The following is a 16,415-nucleotide window of genomic DNA, read 5'->3' as shown; positions in this document are numbered from 1 at the left end:
ACCATTGATGTCCCAGAACCAAGATTGGTAAACACTGTTGAAGTGTATAATTGTAATACATACATGCAGACACGCATCATTCAAAGACTGGAATTTCATCTCCTGGTATTGGATATGACTGAAAAATAATCTTAGACATTTATACCTGAACTGCACCTTTATTTGCCAAGGTAGAGTACATGATCATTGACTATATTAAATATACAGGCTACAATGTGGGGATCTCATGCATGGTAATAACTACATGTATATACGACTTGCATCCTTGGCACAAAGTTATATTCTACTGAATCCTTAGGCTTCATTAATGTCATTGACTGTTTTGAAGTTAATACAACTGGCTATGATAGCTTGGTTCTGAACAAATATGTATACCAAACGTTTGGGTCCATACACAGATCGGCTAGATAGCTAGCTACACATCCATAGGCATATACAGTTATTTTTTTATCCTCCACTGCACAATAAGCAAGAACGTAGCTAGCTTTCTCCCTTGCATGGCAAATATCAGCAAGGCAAGCTGAACAAATTTTACATTCAATTTGCAGTAAATGCTTTAGCTAGCTACTAGATTCTTTACATCCACTGTTTCACAAGATGACAGCCTGGTTTGCTGGTTGTTTCAGGAGTCCCTAAAACGAACAACCATAATGTCATACTCATGTCACAACATAAAGCTAGCTGGCTAATGTTATCTAGTCAGCTAAATCGCGATTTTCGTAAATTAACTTTATGATTAAAAAAAATGCATAATCGTTTCTCTACATTAACTAACATATTACTGTCAACTACATTTTTTGGATGATTCGTTAACGTTTCAACCACTTACATTTGCTTCCGTCCTAGTATTTTTGTCAGCCATCTTTGCTGAAGAACGTCTCTAGCCTTGGGTCGCATAGCGACAAATTCGTCATGGGACGAAGCACTCGATATGATTGGTCATCGCCCAGTCGTCGCTGGTGATTTGCATAAAGATGATAAAGTTGAACTTTTTCACCGCCTCCCACGCCACCTTCCATGGAAGATAATGGGAAGCGGTGTTTGGGATAACTAGCTTTAGCTTGGTACCTAGCTAGCACCAATACAACCAGCCAGAAAACTATGACCAGTAGAAACTGCAGTAATTTTCATTATTCTTAACAATGATTTAGGAATCCTTGTAAGTATTAGCTAGGTAGCCACTTGTTGTTCGCCAATTGGAACTGAATTTAGGTTCATGAAAATAAATAGCTATCCAGCTACTTAACCCTTTTGCCCAAAGCTAACGATATAAGCAGCCAGCTAGCTTCATCTGGCTTAGTGGGGCTCAACCGGACAGGGCTGTGTTGTGAAGCTAGACACAATAAGGATTAGTCACAATGGTGGAATGTGTGGTTTGTCTTCAAAATAAAAGTACCTATTTGAAAGTGTTGCAGAAGGTTACATTTGGTGGAATAATGCAATGAAATGGGGTATCAGTCTACTCGGTGACACCCACACAACACAACTGTGAAGAGTTTATACAAATAATAGCATTGTAGCACTTATCGCAGGACTGTGACTGTGAAATCACCTCTCCAGTCAGCCTATTGTGTCATTCATATTGCACTGTACAGCTTTACCTACAGATTGGGGATCAGTCTACTCAATACACAATATATTTTTTCCCCAACGTCCTCCTCAGAGATATCAGACTCCAAAACACAGTATTGTTTTTCTTCTGAAATAGTGTTCAATACACATAGGTTGACAATACATGTGGCTCAATTCACAGTTGTTTCAGAGTCCCGCAATGAGAGCTACGAAGCTAATGTTCTCTGGGTGTCACGGAGTAGACTGATACCCATGTCATTGAGCCATAATCCATAGGCAAGGCTGTACAGTGAAGTATGCACCCAATGCAATTCTAAAGTAAAATTACATCCAGTGTGATTTCAACATTTTTGTCAGATTAACAAATAGTCTTTTGTTGATTTTATATAACATTTGTTAGAGGCTGCGTCTTTCGAATCCAGTATCAGGAAGAATAAAAGTCAGAACCTGTCGTTAATTATCTTTAATTGAGGTAAATGCAATTTTCGTATATACGGGCTCTCTGTCCCACCTCGCAGGGCAAACAGAGAACTGACAGGATGTACGTAAACAGCTGTTCTTATACTGTGATAGACATAGTTCCAACCCGTCTATTGGCCTATCACAGTAGAGGCTGAGCGTGGTTTAGACTTGCTCAGCCTATCGCAGGCTCTCAGACTAGTCCTAGCTTCTTGGAGTTCACCCTTTGTCGATGTATAGATTCTCACTGTTCTGGTATCACACCCTAGTTGTAACAGTTGCTCAGTTCCTGCTATTGTGTTCAGTATTTTTCCATCTCAGTTAAACCTTGTGATGACCACCCCTCCCTATACCTGATTACCACAACTTTGTAACATGCAGCAAGTCACACCATGTGCTCAATATTGTCACACACACAGACAGGCAGGGCAAATGTAGCAAACAGTACACCACTTTGCAACATGCAAGTCACACCATGTTACTCAGTTCTTGTCACACACACACACACAGATAAAGACAAAGCAGCTGTTGTTCAAACAATTCAATCTTAAGTAATATGGTAGCGGGTTTAAAATGCATTAATCCTAAATCCTTACACATTCCAACCTCGTTTAGCCTGATCTATTCAATTATGGCATAATTCTACTATTTGTATTAATTTGCATCACAGTCAATGATATACTTTTATTTTGAAGTCTAACCGCAAAGTCCACTATTGTGGCTAACTTCACATAGATGTGTCCGACGACCATTAATCAAATAACGGTCTTATAAATTAGGGTTATTTTATATGACACCTCGCTATAGCTACTGAAACAGTTGTTGTTTTGCTATGTTTTTGGGGATGAACATTGTTTGCATCCATGAGCTAGCTAGCTTTTTTTTTAATGACCAGCACTGTAGGTGCGCGAGACAACATTACGGCCAACATAGCATACGTATCTATAAATAGTTGTGACAAATGAAATACGAGTGTGAGTGTAATCACTACGTTAAAAAATTAGTTACGCTTTAAAGTATGTGACGTGCAGTTATATTCAGGTCCTGATTGGTCAACAAGCTTATTTGACGTGAATATTTGACACGCAAAGACCCAAACGGCTTTCCACATGAAAGGGAGAAAGACACTCACGATATGCTTTTTTATTTTTTATTAACACATACTGTATCAACGTGTCCATTTAAAAAGGACTAAGTAGCAAATATGTTCTCCTCTGCATTCCTGAACACAAAAAGGCAAATTTATGTACATTCACTAAGGCTCCGTTTGAGGAAACATTGTTTTCCACAAGGCAAACAATATAAAGGAATGGGAACAAGTATATTTCCAGCATAAACATTTTATTTTTCTGTTTGTCCTCATAGTTGCAATGTTGTAGCATCATCTGCTTTGCCATTAGAATTCATATTTTACTACCTAGAAACAGGAAAAAAGGAAAAGCTAAAGAAAATGCTATTAACTCACACATTTCCATAATGTGTCATTTTGCAGATAGTTTCCCTGTATATTAAGATGTTAGTGTTGGTGCAAGAACCGTTCTAGTTGTATGGTGGTATGGAATGTTGCTACTGCAAACAATTTTTGTGAGAAAATATGCAGAACACAGTTTTACCTTATCTGACAAGCAGAACTGATTGAATAAGTGAAGTGTATAATATTATTTTATGTAACTAACAAAATGAAAGAAAATGAGATAAATAAAATGCATACATGATATAACCACACGTTTCATTCCCTTTGCCAGCATGTACATGCCAAACAGGTTCCATACTTGAAGTTACTGGGCACCTTAAACTCTTAGCATTTGGCAGACAATGTATGGACCCATTCCACTCAAAGAACTTCAGTGATGCTACAGCTGAGCTCTCTCCCATCGAACACTGATCAACGTTTGCTTTTTATGGGAGCAGCACAATTAGCAAGGCCTCTCTTACACCACCTCTGCAAAGGAGTGAGCAGGTTCTTCCATTGACAATTGCCTTTTTGCACTCAGCCAAGGAAGGTGCCATTTTTCCCTCTTGAAGCCACAGCTCATTAAACTCAGTCTAGGCAGACATATGGCAGGATATTCAGCTTGCCATCATCCCCATGTGAGTCTAAGGAAATGCAATCTGTCCATTCATACCAGTTGTCCTTGGTGTCATAGCAACCATTCACCCCAGGCCAGTGCTCCTTGTGTATTCTGTTGAGATCCTCGTTTGTGACCGCTCGGCTCACCCCTGGTAAGTCCGTATCAGGGATATTTGGTACCAGCATGCGTTTTTTTCTGCCCTCTTTGATATGATGTCCCTCTTGTTTCAAGTACTCAGACATGAAAAAGTGTGCCCCCGAGGTTTGAGCCCCAGACAATGTGAGCACATTGCTTTGACGGTTAAGGTAGGACTGGATGATTTCATTCCTTGACAGCTCTTTCCAGTTGGTCTGTTGAAACGGACTGGGAGTAACAGGGCTATTCTGTGCACAATGGTTCTGCTTGAGCAGTTCTGTCCGAGGAAGTTCTGGTGTGACCGGAGCCACTGTAGCCTCCCGTTCCGGGTCAGACTCTTTGAGGGTTGAGGGTTTGATCTGTCCTGTTACAGGGTCAAACGTAAGTCTACGGTCTTTTAACCTACATGGCATTGTGGTCTCTTCCGTGGGCTGCCCACCCAAGTTCACTGTATAGTCTCTGGACCTGTATTTCTTTCTCCTCTTTCTCTCTGTGCTAGTGACAGAACCATCACTCTCTGCCTTCACCTCGCTGTGGGACGAGGCTTTGGGGTGCAGAGTGCTTTGTTGAAGGCGTTGGTCCACGTCTGCCGGTCCGTCCCAATGAAGGGCAGACTCTGTAGGCAGAGGCCCAACAGTGAGGGAACCCTGCATACATGGAGTTAAAAGGTGTGGAGAATGCAAAGGAGAGGGCCCCAGTCCAGAGCTGTCCATGACCCTGGGGCTCCGAGCAGGGCTCAGTAGAGTCGTTGATTTGGTCATAGACAGTTTAACTACCGCATCCTGTTTTGTACTTCTGGGACTATATGAGTTGCTTCGAGGGTGTTTGGGCTGATACAGCCCCCCTCCTGAGACAGCCAGGTCCATTTTGCCATGCTGTTGCAAAACAGCCGTTTTGAGCAATGTGGAAGTGCTCGGAGGTTTGGCTACTCCCGGTGAGCTAGGGTGAGGTTTGACAGCATTGACAGGGATATTGTTGAGCCTGTCGATGTCAAGATGCTCAGCACCATCCTTGTCTGATTTAAGATGTGTACCACATGTGTCCGTAAAAGCCTCAGGACCGGCTCCAATTCCATTTGTTGGCAGTCGTGAGTTGTGTGTTCTTTCATAGGTGGTTATTTTGGAAATTTTCACTGGTATGTGCTGTCTGTCCCTCTGTTCCCCCTTCCGTTTTCGGTTGCCTGACTTTTCCGCTTTGGGGGAGTAATGGTTGTTGAAGTCATTTCTACTCTTGAGCTCCGGAACCATTTTACCTGAAGGCGAGATAGCAGCTGGAGGGGAGACGTCCATCCGGCAGAGATGCATACCACCGTTGGCAGTGCCTGGCGGACCCATATGCCCCTTGGATAGTGCCTCACTCTGCCCAGGCTCAATTAGCTTCTGCCATGTGCGCAGGAGCTTCTTTGCGCGCTTGGCTAGATCCTCATCCTTCGTCTTTTTCCTTACGTCATTGATCAGCTTGCCAAGGCGGGTTTCCTTGAGGAAGAACAGGAAGTTTTCTTTAGTACAAACCCCATCTTCACAACATCTATTTCCAAGAGCTGACATAATATTATTATGGATATTTACCCCTAGTGTATCCTACCTCAAGTGCTTCCTTGGTGATGGGATATTTCTCCAAATAGGAAATTACTTCCATTACAGCCACCATGTTGCAGATCTGCTGGAAAGTAAACATCAAATCATGTTAAAACTATTCATAATAAAGAAAGACAGAATATGTCCCTAGGAAAACCCTCAATTACTATTTACAAAGACAGATGAGGCATTTGGATATTTGTAAATAAAGAGCTTTGAGTGTATATAACAAATCATTGAATCATTGGATTCAAAACCACACACTGACATCCATAGAGTCGGTGGCTTAGATCAGGTGTTTACAAACTTTTTCACTCAAGTCCCCCCTTCCACCATTGGGGAACATCCCGCATCCCCCCTGCACATGCACACCACTTCTATTTCTATGGGCACAAGAACTGTTCACACCCCTCTTGTTGGCGGAGAGAAAATGTTGCAGGTTTAAAGCTTATTTCATGCAATTCTACACATTGTCATGGGGTGCAGAGAACATTTAGCAGTTTTAAAGCTCATGTTCTTGGAATTCTATACATATTGCCATGTGTAATGTGTATTCATGTGATATTTGAGTGACTTGAACATTACTACAAAATCTTTGGGATAAAACACCTAGTTAAAAAACCTGACATGGGCTAGTTGATCTGGACATTTCTGATAAGTTATAAATAGCCATCTAAGGCAGTGTTTCCCAACCCTGGTCCATGAGTACCCACAAAAGTACAGTTCCGTTGTCACCCTTGACAAACACACCTCATTCAACTCATTAAGGGTTTGATGATTAGTTGTCAAGTTAAATCAGGTGTGCTTGTCCAGGCTTACAATAAAAACATGTACTGTTCGGGGTACTCCACTAAAATGACAAGAGGAAAACTGATGATGCACTACCTCATTTCGAAATGGCACCTTGTGCATTCTATTATGTTCTACTAGTATGTTGCAAGCCAGACGGAGTTCCTTAAAAAACTTCTTTTTTTTTAATTGATGAGGCCTAACGGATCATTCCCCAGATCAATGGATGTATAGAGGTTGACAGTCAGCTACTGACCTGTGGGCAGAGACCATATGAAAACAAATAACATGTTCGCCAACAAGTCATGTCTGCAGGCAGCAGCAGGACTAATCTTTAACTAAGTTATTCATATCATGAGTCTCTCTCTGGCTAGCTTCTTGGTAGCTCCCCTCCGTCTGACATTTTGTTTAGTTTGAATGTTTTTCATCTCAAAAAACAATATACAGGAGTAGTTAGATACTGATGTTAAGGCCTACTAGCCTCGCATAAAATGTCACCCCCCCCAAACATTAGCCTACACAGCTTCAACCACTTGTACAATGCAAATAGTAGTCTGTCAGCAGCTAGTAGTCTATCAATATTTCCATGGTGTAGCCATCTCTGTTTAACAGAAATCTCACTGATGATGAATTTAGTGTTGTTGATCATCAAATACAAATGGCTGTTATTCAGATTAGCACCTCACAGTGATTTCCCCTGTAAAATGTGGAGGACAAAAGCATATGGCTAAATTTGAATGGACTTTCAGATGTGCACCTGTACCGGGGATGTAAACCGATAGCAGTTTCAAGTTTGAGATTACAAAACTGAGAATACACATGCAAATGTTAGCCATTCTAGTCATACCAGTAAGGAGCATTAGGCTAAACCTAACCAATCCACTAAATCTGACTGGCTAGATTTATTCATATTCAAAAAACTTGACTCAACAATAAGGGGGTTTTGTGCAAGATATGTTCAACTAAAACTGTTTACACACACAATATATATAACAACCCAAATCAAATCTCAGCTCTGAATTGGCTCAATGAATATTATGCTGTAAGCCTTGGCAGAGAAAGGTTCTTTTCAGCAGTGTATGCCTATTAGTGCTGAGTGAATAAATTACATTTCAGGGGGGTTTTCAGTTATTAAACAAATCATTTTGGGAGGGGCCTATCACACCATTTCTCAGACATGGCTAGAAAGATTCCAGATTTAATCAAAGTCAGTGGTGTAAAGTACTTAAGTAGTACTTGAAAGTATTTTTACTTAAGTCATTTTGTTATGGTATCTGTACTTTACATTTTTATTTTTGACAACTTTATTTTCTTTAAGAATGTAGTGAATCAAAATGATGTACTTTTTACTCCATACATTTTCTCTGACAGCTAAAAGTACTCCTTACATTTTGAGTGCTTAACAGGACAGGAAAATGGTCCAATTCACACACTTACCAAGAGAACATCCTTGGTCATCTACTGCCCCTGATGTTGCGGACTCACTAAACACAAATGCTTTGTAAATTATGTCTGAGTGTTGCATTGTGCCCCTGGCTATTTGTAAATTTAAAAAACAAGAAAAAGGGGCCCGCTGGTTTGCTTAATATAAGGAATTTGAAATGATTTACACTTTTACTTCACTTTTCATACTTAAGTATATTTTAATAATTACATTTACTTTTGATACTTAAGTATATTTCAAACAAAACACTGTATTTTACTGGGTGACTTTCACTTTTACTTGAGTCATTTTCTATTAAGGTATCATTACCTTTACTCAAGTATGACAATTGGGACAAGCATTTAGCTAAACTTGCATTAACATCTGCTTACCATGTGTATGTGACCAATAAAATTTGATTTGGGTACTTTTTCCACCACTGGTCAAAGTAATGTCAAACGTTGAAATTTTAGCTAACCCTAAACCTTTCCCCAACCTTAACCTAATTTTCCTAACCTGCTGCGAAATGTCAAATCTGATGTTAATTTTATTAAAGCTGGATCCCTTCTAGCCATGACCCCATTCTCATTCATGAGAGAAATTAAGTTAAGATATGGGAAGCTGGGCTGAGAGTTGTAGTTTTCCTGAAGCAAATATTCAACCTAGTTCAGCACATAAACGTGGTAATTAACTACAATGGTCATAATCCATTGCGGCTGTTATTTTCCGGATCAAAGTAGATACACTTTTACGCCTGCTACGTTAGGGTAAGATACACACAGACCGCAAACACCGCCGCATGAGAGCGGAATGTACACAACACTACTACGAGAGAGACGGATAGAGACAGTTTGTGAAAGTCAGTGGTGGAAAAAGTACCCAATTATCATACTTGAGTAAAAGTAAAAGTACTTTAATAGAAATGACAAGTAAAAGTGATTCACCCAGTAAAATACTACTTGAGTAAAAGTATTTGGTTTGAAGTATACTTGAGTATCAAAAGTAAAAGTATAAATCATTGCAAATTCCTTATATTAAGCAAACCAGACAGCACAATGAGTTTTTTAATTTACGGCTAGCCAGGGCCACACTCCAGCATCATTTACATATTAAGAATTTGTGTTTAGTGAGTCCGCCAGACCAGAGCCAGTAGAGACGACGTCTTTATAAGTTTGTGAATTGACCATTTTACTGTCCTGCTAAGCATTCAAAATGTAACGAGTATTTTTGGGTGTCTGGGAAAATGTATGGAGTAAAACGTACATACTTTTCTTTAGGAATGTAGTGAAATAAAAGTCGTCAAAAAATAAAAAATAAATAGTAAAGTACAGATACCCCAAAAATCTACTTAAGTATTAATTTACACCACTGTTGAAAGTATGCCTTATGTTTTTTTTTTTTAACTAGTAAAATTATCATCTGACAGCTCTGCAGCATACAGTACTTAGGCAGGCTAGCCTAGCTAAATAGGATGACTAAAGACAGTACAGTATGGGGAGAACAGAGTAATGTTAGATGGTTGTCTGGCTGGCTGCTTCTGCCTGAGCAGAGATGAGATTACTTTAAGGAATGAAAAATAATCAAATTAAATAAAACGAAACGAAATATACACAACTGAAATGTTTCAATATTTCATAGTAATTTCCTATTTGTCTATGTGGACCTGAGATACAATGGAATATTTTCATTTTTTGGCAATTGAATGTTAACAATTTTTGCTTTGGAATTTACATTAAAAAGCTCTTATAATTTTACGGTCATCATTTCATAATGCATGTAAAAAAAATAATGTTAACTGAAATTTAGGACTTAAAAAAAAAAAAAATCAAAAATCACTAAATTGCTCAGCACTAATGCCTATGATAGGTAGGCCCACAAGTCTTGACCAACAGACTTGGCAAGCATCCTTGCAATGTGTTGTCACTTCAACAACACATTTGGTTACCTCAGACATTTCTTTCAAGGGAACACTTTGTTAATATCAAATAGCATAAGTAGTTGGGCCTTTGACTGATGGCACCCATACTAAGCCTACACTACAAACTGATCCAAGTCTGGCTGTGCTGAATATGTTTAGTGCGCTTTTAATTTAAAACATTGTCTGTCAAATTCTCTTTACTGGGTAATAGGCCTAATCACTGACTATGTGTGAATGCTATAGGTAGCTAATTACCAAAGACATTGCTGACGTTGGTGCTAGATTAAGAGTGGTCAGGTCATTATTCCATTTAGTTAGCTAGTTACAGTGCCTAGTAAGCAGTTAGCTGAATGTCCACACTCGCCAGTCTACTTGGTCCTAACTTAAAATCAGTAAAAGGGTGGCGGACTAAACTCCAGTAAAGTCGCAGTTTTTATCTCTGGTTAGCTACAATAGTCATAGGCAACGGTAATGTTTGCATCTTTAAATATACTGAACCAAAATAAAAACGCAACATGCAACAATTTAATTGATTTTACTGAGTTACAGTTCATATGAGGAAATCTGTAAATTTAAATAAATTCATTAAACCCTATGCCACACCTGTCAGGTGGATGGATTATCTTGGCAAAGGAGAAATGTTCACGAACACATTTGAGAGAAATACGCGTTGTGGGTATTGAGCATTTCTGTGATCTTTTGTTTCAGCTCATGAAACATGGGACCAACAATTTACATGTTGCGTTCATATTTTTGTTCAGTGTAGTTAGCTTGCTTGCTAGTTAGCTAACATTAAGTTTCGAAATCAAAACTAACTAGCTAGCTGTGCTAAATGACAGGTAAGCAGATAGTTATTTTATTAGAATAACTGAGACAGGTTGAAAACGCTGAGGTATAATAACGGTTGAGAATAATGATTGATTTATACTATTGGTTGAGAACCGAATATGTCAACATACTAGCCTCACAAGGCTCCTGATCTCGCGAGTTTACATGAATGGTTCATTACCAGCAACACCGCGGTATTGTTTATACGAAGCTATCAACATGTTGGGGGTCAGTCCAGAGTCCAGTGTGTTTAGCTAGTTACTACACAGCTAATTAAACTAACTTAGTATCTAGTATTTACTTAGCTTAACAAACTCTTAGATCTACCTAGCTACCAGGCTTACAGCTAACGTTACTGTAGTTAGCTAATGTACGCTGTCGACTTTAGTCATAAGACAATAACAATAGGGGACCATTGCAATTGTGGGCACATACACTTAAAATGAGTGGAAAAGTTAACTAGTTAACTCACATTGCTTTGGCCATCGATGGCCTGCATCAGCCGGTCTCTCATCTCCTGCGGAGTTGCTGTAGCCGATGTCATTGCCTGGCAGTGGTGCGGATCAGTACAGTAGACGAGGGCGAGGAATCCTCCGAAAAGACGGGTGGGTGACTTAGACACTCACAGGCCTTTTGGGAGATGTGTTAGTAAATAAAGCCCCATATTATATGGGGCTTTATTGTTTGTCCAGGTGTATTCATGTATTTTGCAATGAATAACTGTCTCCAGAGAGAGGATCTTCCGAATACGCATGTGTCCAACTGCCTCTTCGGCAGTAGCCAACGCTGTGGCAGTGGTCTTTCAACATCGGTTTCTCTGCTGTTGAAAAACGCTCTCCTGGTGCATGGTGGGAAATGTTGTAACACAGAGACGTCAGATGTCACCACGTACACTGCCATCGACTGTGAATGGAAATGGATCAACATAAGGAGATATTTTTTGTATACCTTCAGTTTCATTACTGGGTTATCATATTGCAGTATGGATGTGTAACCAAACACTAGCTGGACAACGTTGTCTCAGAGCAGTTCTTATTATTCTGTATTTATCCTGAACAGTAACGTAAACGCAACAATTGACGATTTTACGGAGTTACAGATCATATGGAAATCAGTCAATTGAAATAAATGCATTAGGCCCCAATCTATGCATTCCACATGACTGGGCAGGGGCGTAGCCATGGGAGGGCATCTAGTCTTAGACTAAACATTATGTAGTCTCAATTCAATAACTTTAGCATGAACAGTAGAGCCCAAAAAATACATTCTGATAAATGTCAAAACTGTAGCCTATATAGGCCTATGCTCATTCATTTAATTGAATGAAGACTTAATACACAAATGTTTTACATGCTTACACAGGTGAGTGAGTGTGTTAAATACACGATTAAGTACAGCAACCAACTAAGGTTGAGAATCACTGAAACACTACTCAAATACCAGAATAGAAAAGGAAAAAAAGGTATGCTGAAAACACCAGGTGCATTTCAGAGTAAAGGTTTATTATACAGAACAAGGTTATAGATGTGACAAAAGTACACAACGATGAATTGAGGTCTGACTGCTGGTAACATCAGAAGGCCTATGTAAGCAACACATCAAACATGTCTAAAATGGTTGGGGATTTACATATTTTCTTATTGTATTCACAAGTTTAGAAGAAAATGAGGACTATAAATAACAGGTCAGCAACCCAAATAAGATACTAAAAGCCTGAAAGGAACAGAAAATTATGAAGAGAACAGCCAAGAGTCCAATGTTTTGTATATTCACAGTTGAATAAACATGGAGGTCCAAATATAACATGTACAAATGTGTTTGAACTAACTTATACATGTAGTAGTAAGTGTTATTGTGCAGAATAATCTGGTTACTGAAAATTACAGGCAAGACATTGAGATATATAAATACAAGGTAAATGCACAGAATGGTCACAGGATCTGACACAAGAGCAACCCATCAAAGTATCAACTCGAAAAACATTGAGTATTTGTTTCATTTTTCAGCAGGGGTCCCCAATCCAACAACGAAGTTGATCATGATCCAAACAATCTGTAAGTGTAATAGATATGGGCAATAAATACATTATAGTCAATAAGGAGTATACCTTTTGAGGCACAGAAGCACCTCAGTGTGAACATTACTATTATAAACTGAGTGGTTTGTGCCCTGAATGCTGATTGGCTGAAAGCTGTGGTATATCAGACCATATACCACGGGTATGACAAAACATTATTTTTACACTTGTAATTACGTTGGTAACCAGTTTATAATAGTAATAAGGCAACTCAGGGGTTTGTGGCATATGGCCAATTGTGCGTAAGAAGAACACTTAGCCGTGGTATATTGGCCATATACACCACACCCCCTCGGCCTTATTGCTTAAGTAGATTAGCCTCTACAAGATGGCAGATACTTACAGAATCATGCAAAACATCATGAAGATGTTCCATAAGGCAATGAAGATCCGGAAGTAACGTAGACTCAGGAGGAACTCCCTGATGTTGTCACCTAAAACAAATACGCCATGACATAATTTCAGCCCTTCATTGTGTTTTATTGGTCCATCTAGCCTGTTTATAGATGCTAACTACCTTTATCGCCTATTGACGATAGTATCCTAGTATCTTCTGGCTGGGGGAGTTTTGTTAAGAGTCCCGACGCTTGCTCTAAACGTTAAAACACACATCGCTTGCAGTACGGTTTTGGAAAGGAACTTACCTTTCATATCAGCAAGAAATAATTTTCCCCAAAAAGGTAAATTACCACACACACCTTTAAAAGGGTTAGAGTTCCCACATGGCCATATTCCCATTTTACATAGCTTGTTTAAGGAAAACAGACGGAAGAGAGTCGCCTACCTGTGCTAATTAGCTATCCGAACACCTGTGTGTAAATGGAAGACTGACATCACAAACATGTTGTCACTGAAAAATGCTGTTGGATGCAACTGTTAAAACAGTGTACAGTAAGTATATTTTGCATTTGTGAAATTAATTTGATGTGATATGAAAGTAGAGCGTTTTATGTTTCTAGAACCGTACAGCAATTGAGAATCAATTCACATTTAGATGGAGTATGTGGATGTTTTGGTTGCCAGAGACAATTCGCCTCAAAGAGAACATGCAAACTCCTAGAACTATAAGGATTAAGGTTAGGCTCCTTTAGTCCAATATTGGGCTACTATCCATCATGCAATGCAGTGTACCAATCATGCTTCAGTCTGACTCAAAGGCAAAGGGGAAGGTATACAAACAATGCAGAAACATCAGCCATAGCTGCCTGCAGCCTAATGTTATTGAAAAACAGATTCTCTCTCAATGCAGACCACTCAAGTGTCCCTACTTTTTCATGGATAGTTACCCTGTGAAGTTCTCACGGGTGAGGTTTTTAATACACTGTCATGCATTACACACCTGTAGTTGGTCCACGAGGTTCATCTCCAAATCCTCCATGCGTCTCCTTTCTCTTTCTGTAATAGAGGACAGTGTTGTTTGTCTTGTATTGATGAGCTAGTAAAAATATGTGGTTGAGCAATATTGTCTGTTACCAGTGTATCAGTTGTTATAATACTTTGAATTTCACCAGGTTCATATATTAATATAGCATGTTGATTTGTTATTACGCATTCCTGCATCCTGGGGAATTAGGAGAGCGCATACTTATGTTTTACCCTGTGTGCTCATGCTCAAATAACTGATGCACTAGGAGAGGTAGGTATGCTTTTTCTGTCATCTTCAGAAAAAAAGTTAGATTAAGCACAAAGTCAGTGTTTTGTTCATGAATAATGATGTATAGTTTACTCATAAGTGGATGGTATTGTCAAGATGTATTTGTACTTTTTTAGGATGATATTAACATTATGAATTTAACATGTGGTTACTAGCTAGCTAAGGTATTGTATGTGTGAACGATGGCAAGGTCCTCGACTAATCCCAGTCCTTTGTATTGTCCGTCCGTTGTACAGAGAGGTGACGATTGGCAGAACATATTTGTGCTCTACAAATGTTTTGTCTTCTTTTGGATGCAGTTATGTGGTTTTATCTATGTAAAATGTACATTGTGTTGATACATTACAAGGAGAGGCTGTACTCACTTTATTTTAAAATAATTTTGATGCACTAGGAGAGCGAGAGAGGCGACGATTGGCAGGACCTATTTATGCTCTACAAATGTTTTGTATTTTATTTTGGATGCAGGATAGAGAACTCTGATACAATAAAACAAACTGATCTCTGAAGTCAACGTCTTTAGTCTAAATCAATCAAACACAACGCAGAGCTACAGTACAGGTTACACATGCACAACGTCTTCAGGGTAAGACTCAAATTGTATCATACTCACAGTTTGAAGTTTAACACAGCACCAGCATTCATGAGTAAGGTCCTAAAAAGGAGGACACAGACAACTAGAAATGATCACTTCTAATGAAGCACATGCCATGGCACAGAACTCCAACTTTGTCACGAAGCAAGTCTAAACTGGGCTACTGTAGCTAGCTAACGTTAGTGAGCTGGCAAAGAAAATAACTAACTAGGCTTGCTCAGCCACACAGGCGTAGCTGGTAGTAGTTAGCTTTCTTTTACGCCTGCTAAGCGTTAGCTTGCTAAGAACAACAATCAAACTACACACTGGCTGGTTGAAACAAAATACCACTATTGCTTAATATCACATTACCTATTTTTTTAAATAGCATTAATCTTTTCATTAAGTCGTTGATTTGTTTCAATAACACAATTTTAAAAAGGAGAACATTACCCGAATATCAAGAGATCCCCGATCATTTTGTCCACATCAGAGGCGCTATAACTTCCGTACACGTCATCAAAATAGTGTCAAAAGGCTGAAGGGAAATCCTGGGTTATGTTCAGTAGAGAAAACGTTTTGAAGAGAAAGCCACATTAGAAATATGATCAATCACGTTGGGCAGGGGTGTCAAACTCATTCCATGGAGGGCCAAGTTGTTTTTTCTTCTTTCATTTAAGATCTAGACCAGGTGAGGGGAGTTCTTTACTAATTAGAGACCTTAATTCATCAATCAAGTACAAGGGAGGAGCGAATACCCACAGACACTCGGCCCTTCGTAGAATGAGTTTGACACATGTGACGTAGGGGGTAATGAATGGAAACAATCAAGCACCACCCTCATCCAATAAACTTGAGGAGTCTTCGAGGAATTAAATTACGTTTTAGGTTTTCTAGACCCTACGTTTCTCGTCATTAGGCCAGTTAAAAGACCGAGGTTCCATAAATTTAATACCTTTATTATATTCAATTTTAGCGTATGTATTGCAAAAAAGAAATGGGAGATAATATCTAGATGCTTTTTATAGTGGAGATCAAGTTTATACATTTCCAGGGTTGACGAGACAGTGGATTGCGCAGTGAGATGGAACAGAGTGAATCAACATTTTGACGTCATAGATTTAGCCAGCGGTAACTTGTGAAATAGACTCCGGCTGGAATGCGGTTTTAACCAATCAGCATTCAGAATTAGACCCACCCGTTGTATAATTTAGCCTGTGTATTGCAAATGGCTTTATTGTTGGCCACCAGATCCAGTCAGTGGAATTGTATTTCTAAAGAAAGACACATATTAATCTGTCATAGTTTCTATAAGCATATCCATACGATTCAGTACC

At 39.2% G+C, this 16,415-nt stretch overlaps 2 protein-coding genes and 1 long non-coding RNA gene across 4 annotated transcripts; all 3 read right to left on the bottom strand.

The window, feature by feature from the left end:
- Positions 1-138: 138 nt before the first annotated feature.
- LOC135564506 (uncharacterized) lies at positions 139-1,305 on the bottom strand. The gene is made up of 2 exons (XR_010461085.1): positions 830-1,305; positions 139-632 (listed from the first exon to the last, which is right to left on the bottom strand). It is a non-coding gene; the product is annotated as an uncharacterized LOC135564506 (long non-coding RNA).
- Positions 1,306-2,020: 715 nt separating this feature from the next.
- LOC115109155 (mediator of RNA polymerase II transcription subunit 26-like) lies at positions 2,021-11,643 on the bottom strand. Of its 2 annotated transcripts, none has more exons than XM_029633786.2 (3): positions 11,246-11,643; positions 5,823-5,900; positions 2,021-5,713 (listed from the first exon to the last, which is right to left on the bottom strand). In XM_029633786.2, exons 1-3 carry the CDS (start codon positions 11,315-11,317, stop codon positions 4,073-4,075), a joined length of 1,791 nt encoding a protein of 596 aa, XP_029489646.1. In that variant the 5' UTR covers positions 11,318-11,643; the 3' UTR covers positions 2,021-4,072. The 2 variants fall into 2 exon arrangements, with proteins under 2 accessions (XP_029489646.1, XP_029489647.1); XM_029633787.2 differs by having other exon boundaries at positions 5,823-5,897.
- A 611-nt stretch (positions 11,644-12,254) lies between these two features.
- Positions 12,255-15,702, bottom strand: LOC115109156 (small integral membrane protein 7). Its single transcript, XM_029633789.2, has 5 exons — positions 15,532-15,702; positions 15,118-15,159; positions 14,190-14,245; positions 13,194-13,284; positions 12,255-12,825 (listed from the first exon to the last, which is right to left on the bottom strand). Exons 1-5 carry the CDS (start codon positions 15,555-15,557, stop codon positions 12,810-12,812), a joined length of 231 nt encoding a protein of 76 aa, XP_029489649.1. The 5' UTR covers positions 15,558-15,702; the 3' UTR covers positions 12,255-12,809.
- Positions 15,703-16,415: the final 713 nt, after the last annotated feature.

This window comes from Oncorhynchus nerka, linkage group LG25, assembly GCF_034236695.1.
Source record: "Oncorhynchus nerka isolate Pitt River linkage group LG25, Oner_Uvic_2.0, whole genome shotgun sequence".
NCBI classification, from domain to species: domain Eukaryota; kingdom Metazoa; phylum Chordata; class Actinopteri; order Salmoniformes; family Salmonidae; genus Oncorhynchus; species Oncorhynchus nerka.
This window is presented reverse-complemented; position numbering and strand designations above follow the sequence as displayed.

What these genes read in the sequence shown, in the direction of transcription:
- LOC115109156 (XM_029633789.2), bottom strand. Translation starts at nt 15,557, where the DNA reads ATGATCGGGGATCTCTTGATATTCGG. An exon ending in GGGGATCTCTTGATATTCGG is followed by an intron (nt 15,160 to 15,531) that starts GTAATGTTCTCC and finishes CCTCCTTTTTAG; the next exon opens with GACCTTACTCATGAATGCTG. An exon ending in GCTGTGTTAAACTTCAAACT is followed by an intron (nt 14,246 to 15,117) that starts GTGAGTATGATA and finishes CCTCTATTACAG; the next exon opens with AAAGAGAAAGGAGACGCATG.
- LOC115109155 (XM_029633786.2), bottom strand. Translation starts at nt 11,317, where the DNA reads ATGACATCGGCTACAGCAACTCCGCAGGAGATGAGAGACCGGCTGATG. An exon ending in CCATCGATGGCCAAAGCAAT is followed by an intron (nt 5,901 to 11,245) that starts GTGAGTTAACTA and finishes TTTACTTTCCAG; the next exon opens with CAGATCTGCAACATGGTGGC. An exon ending in TCACCAAGGAAGCACTTGAG is followed by an intron (nt 5,714 to 5,822) that starts GTAGGATACACT and finishes TTCTTCCTCAAG; the next exon opens with GAAACCCGCCTTGGCAAGCT.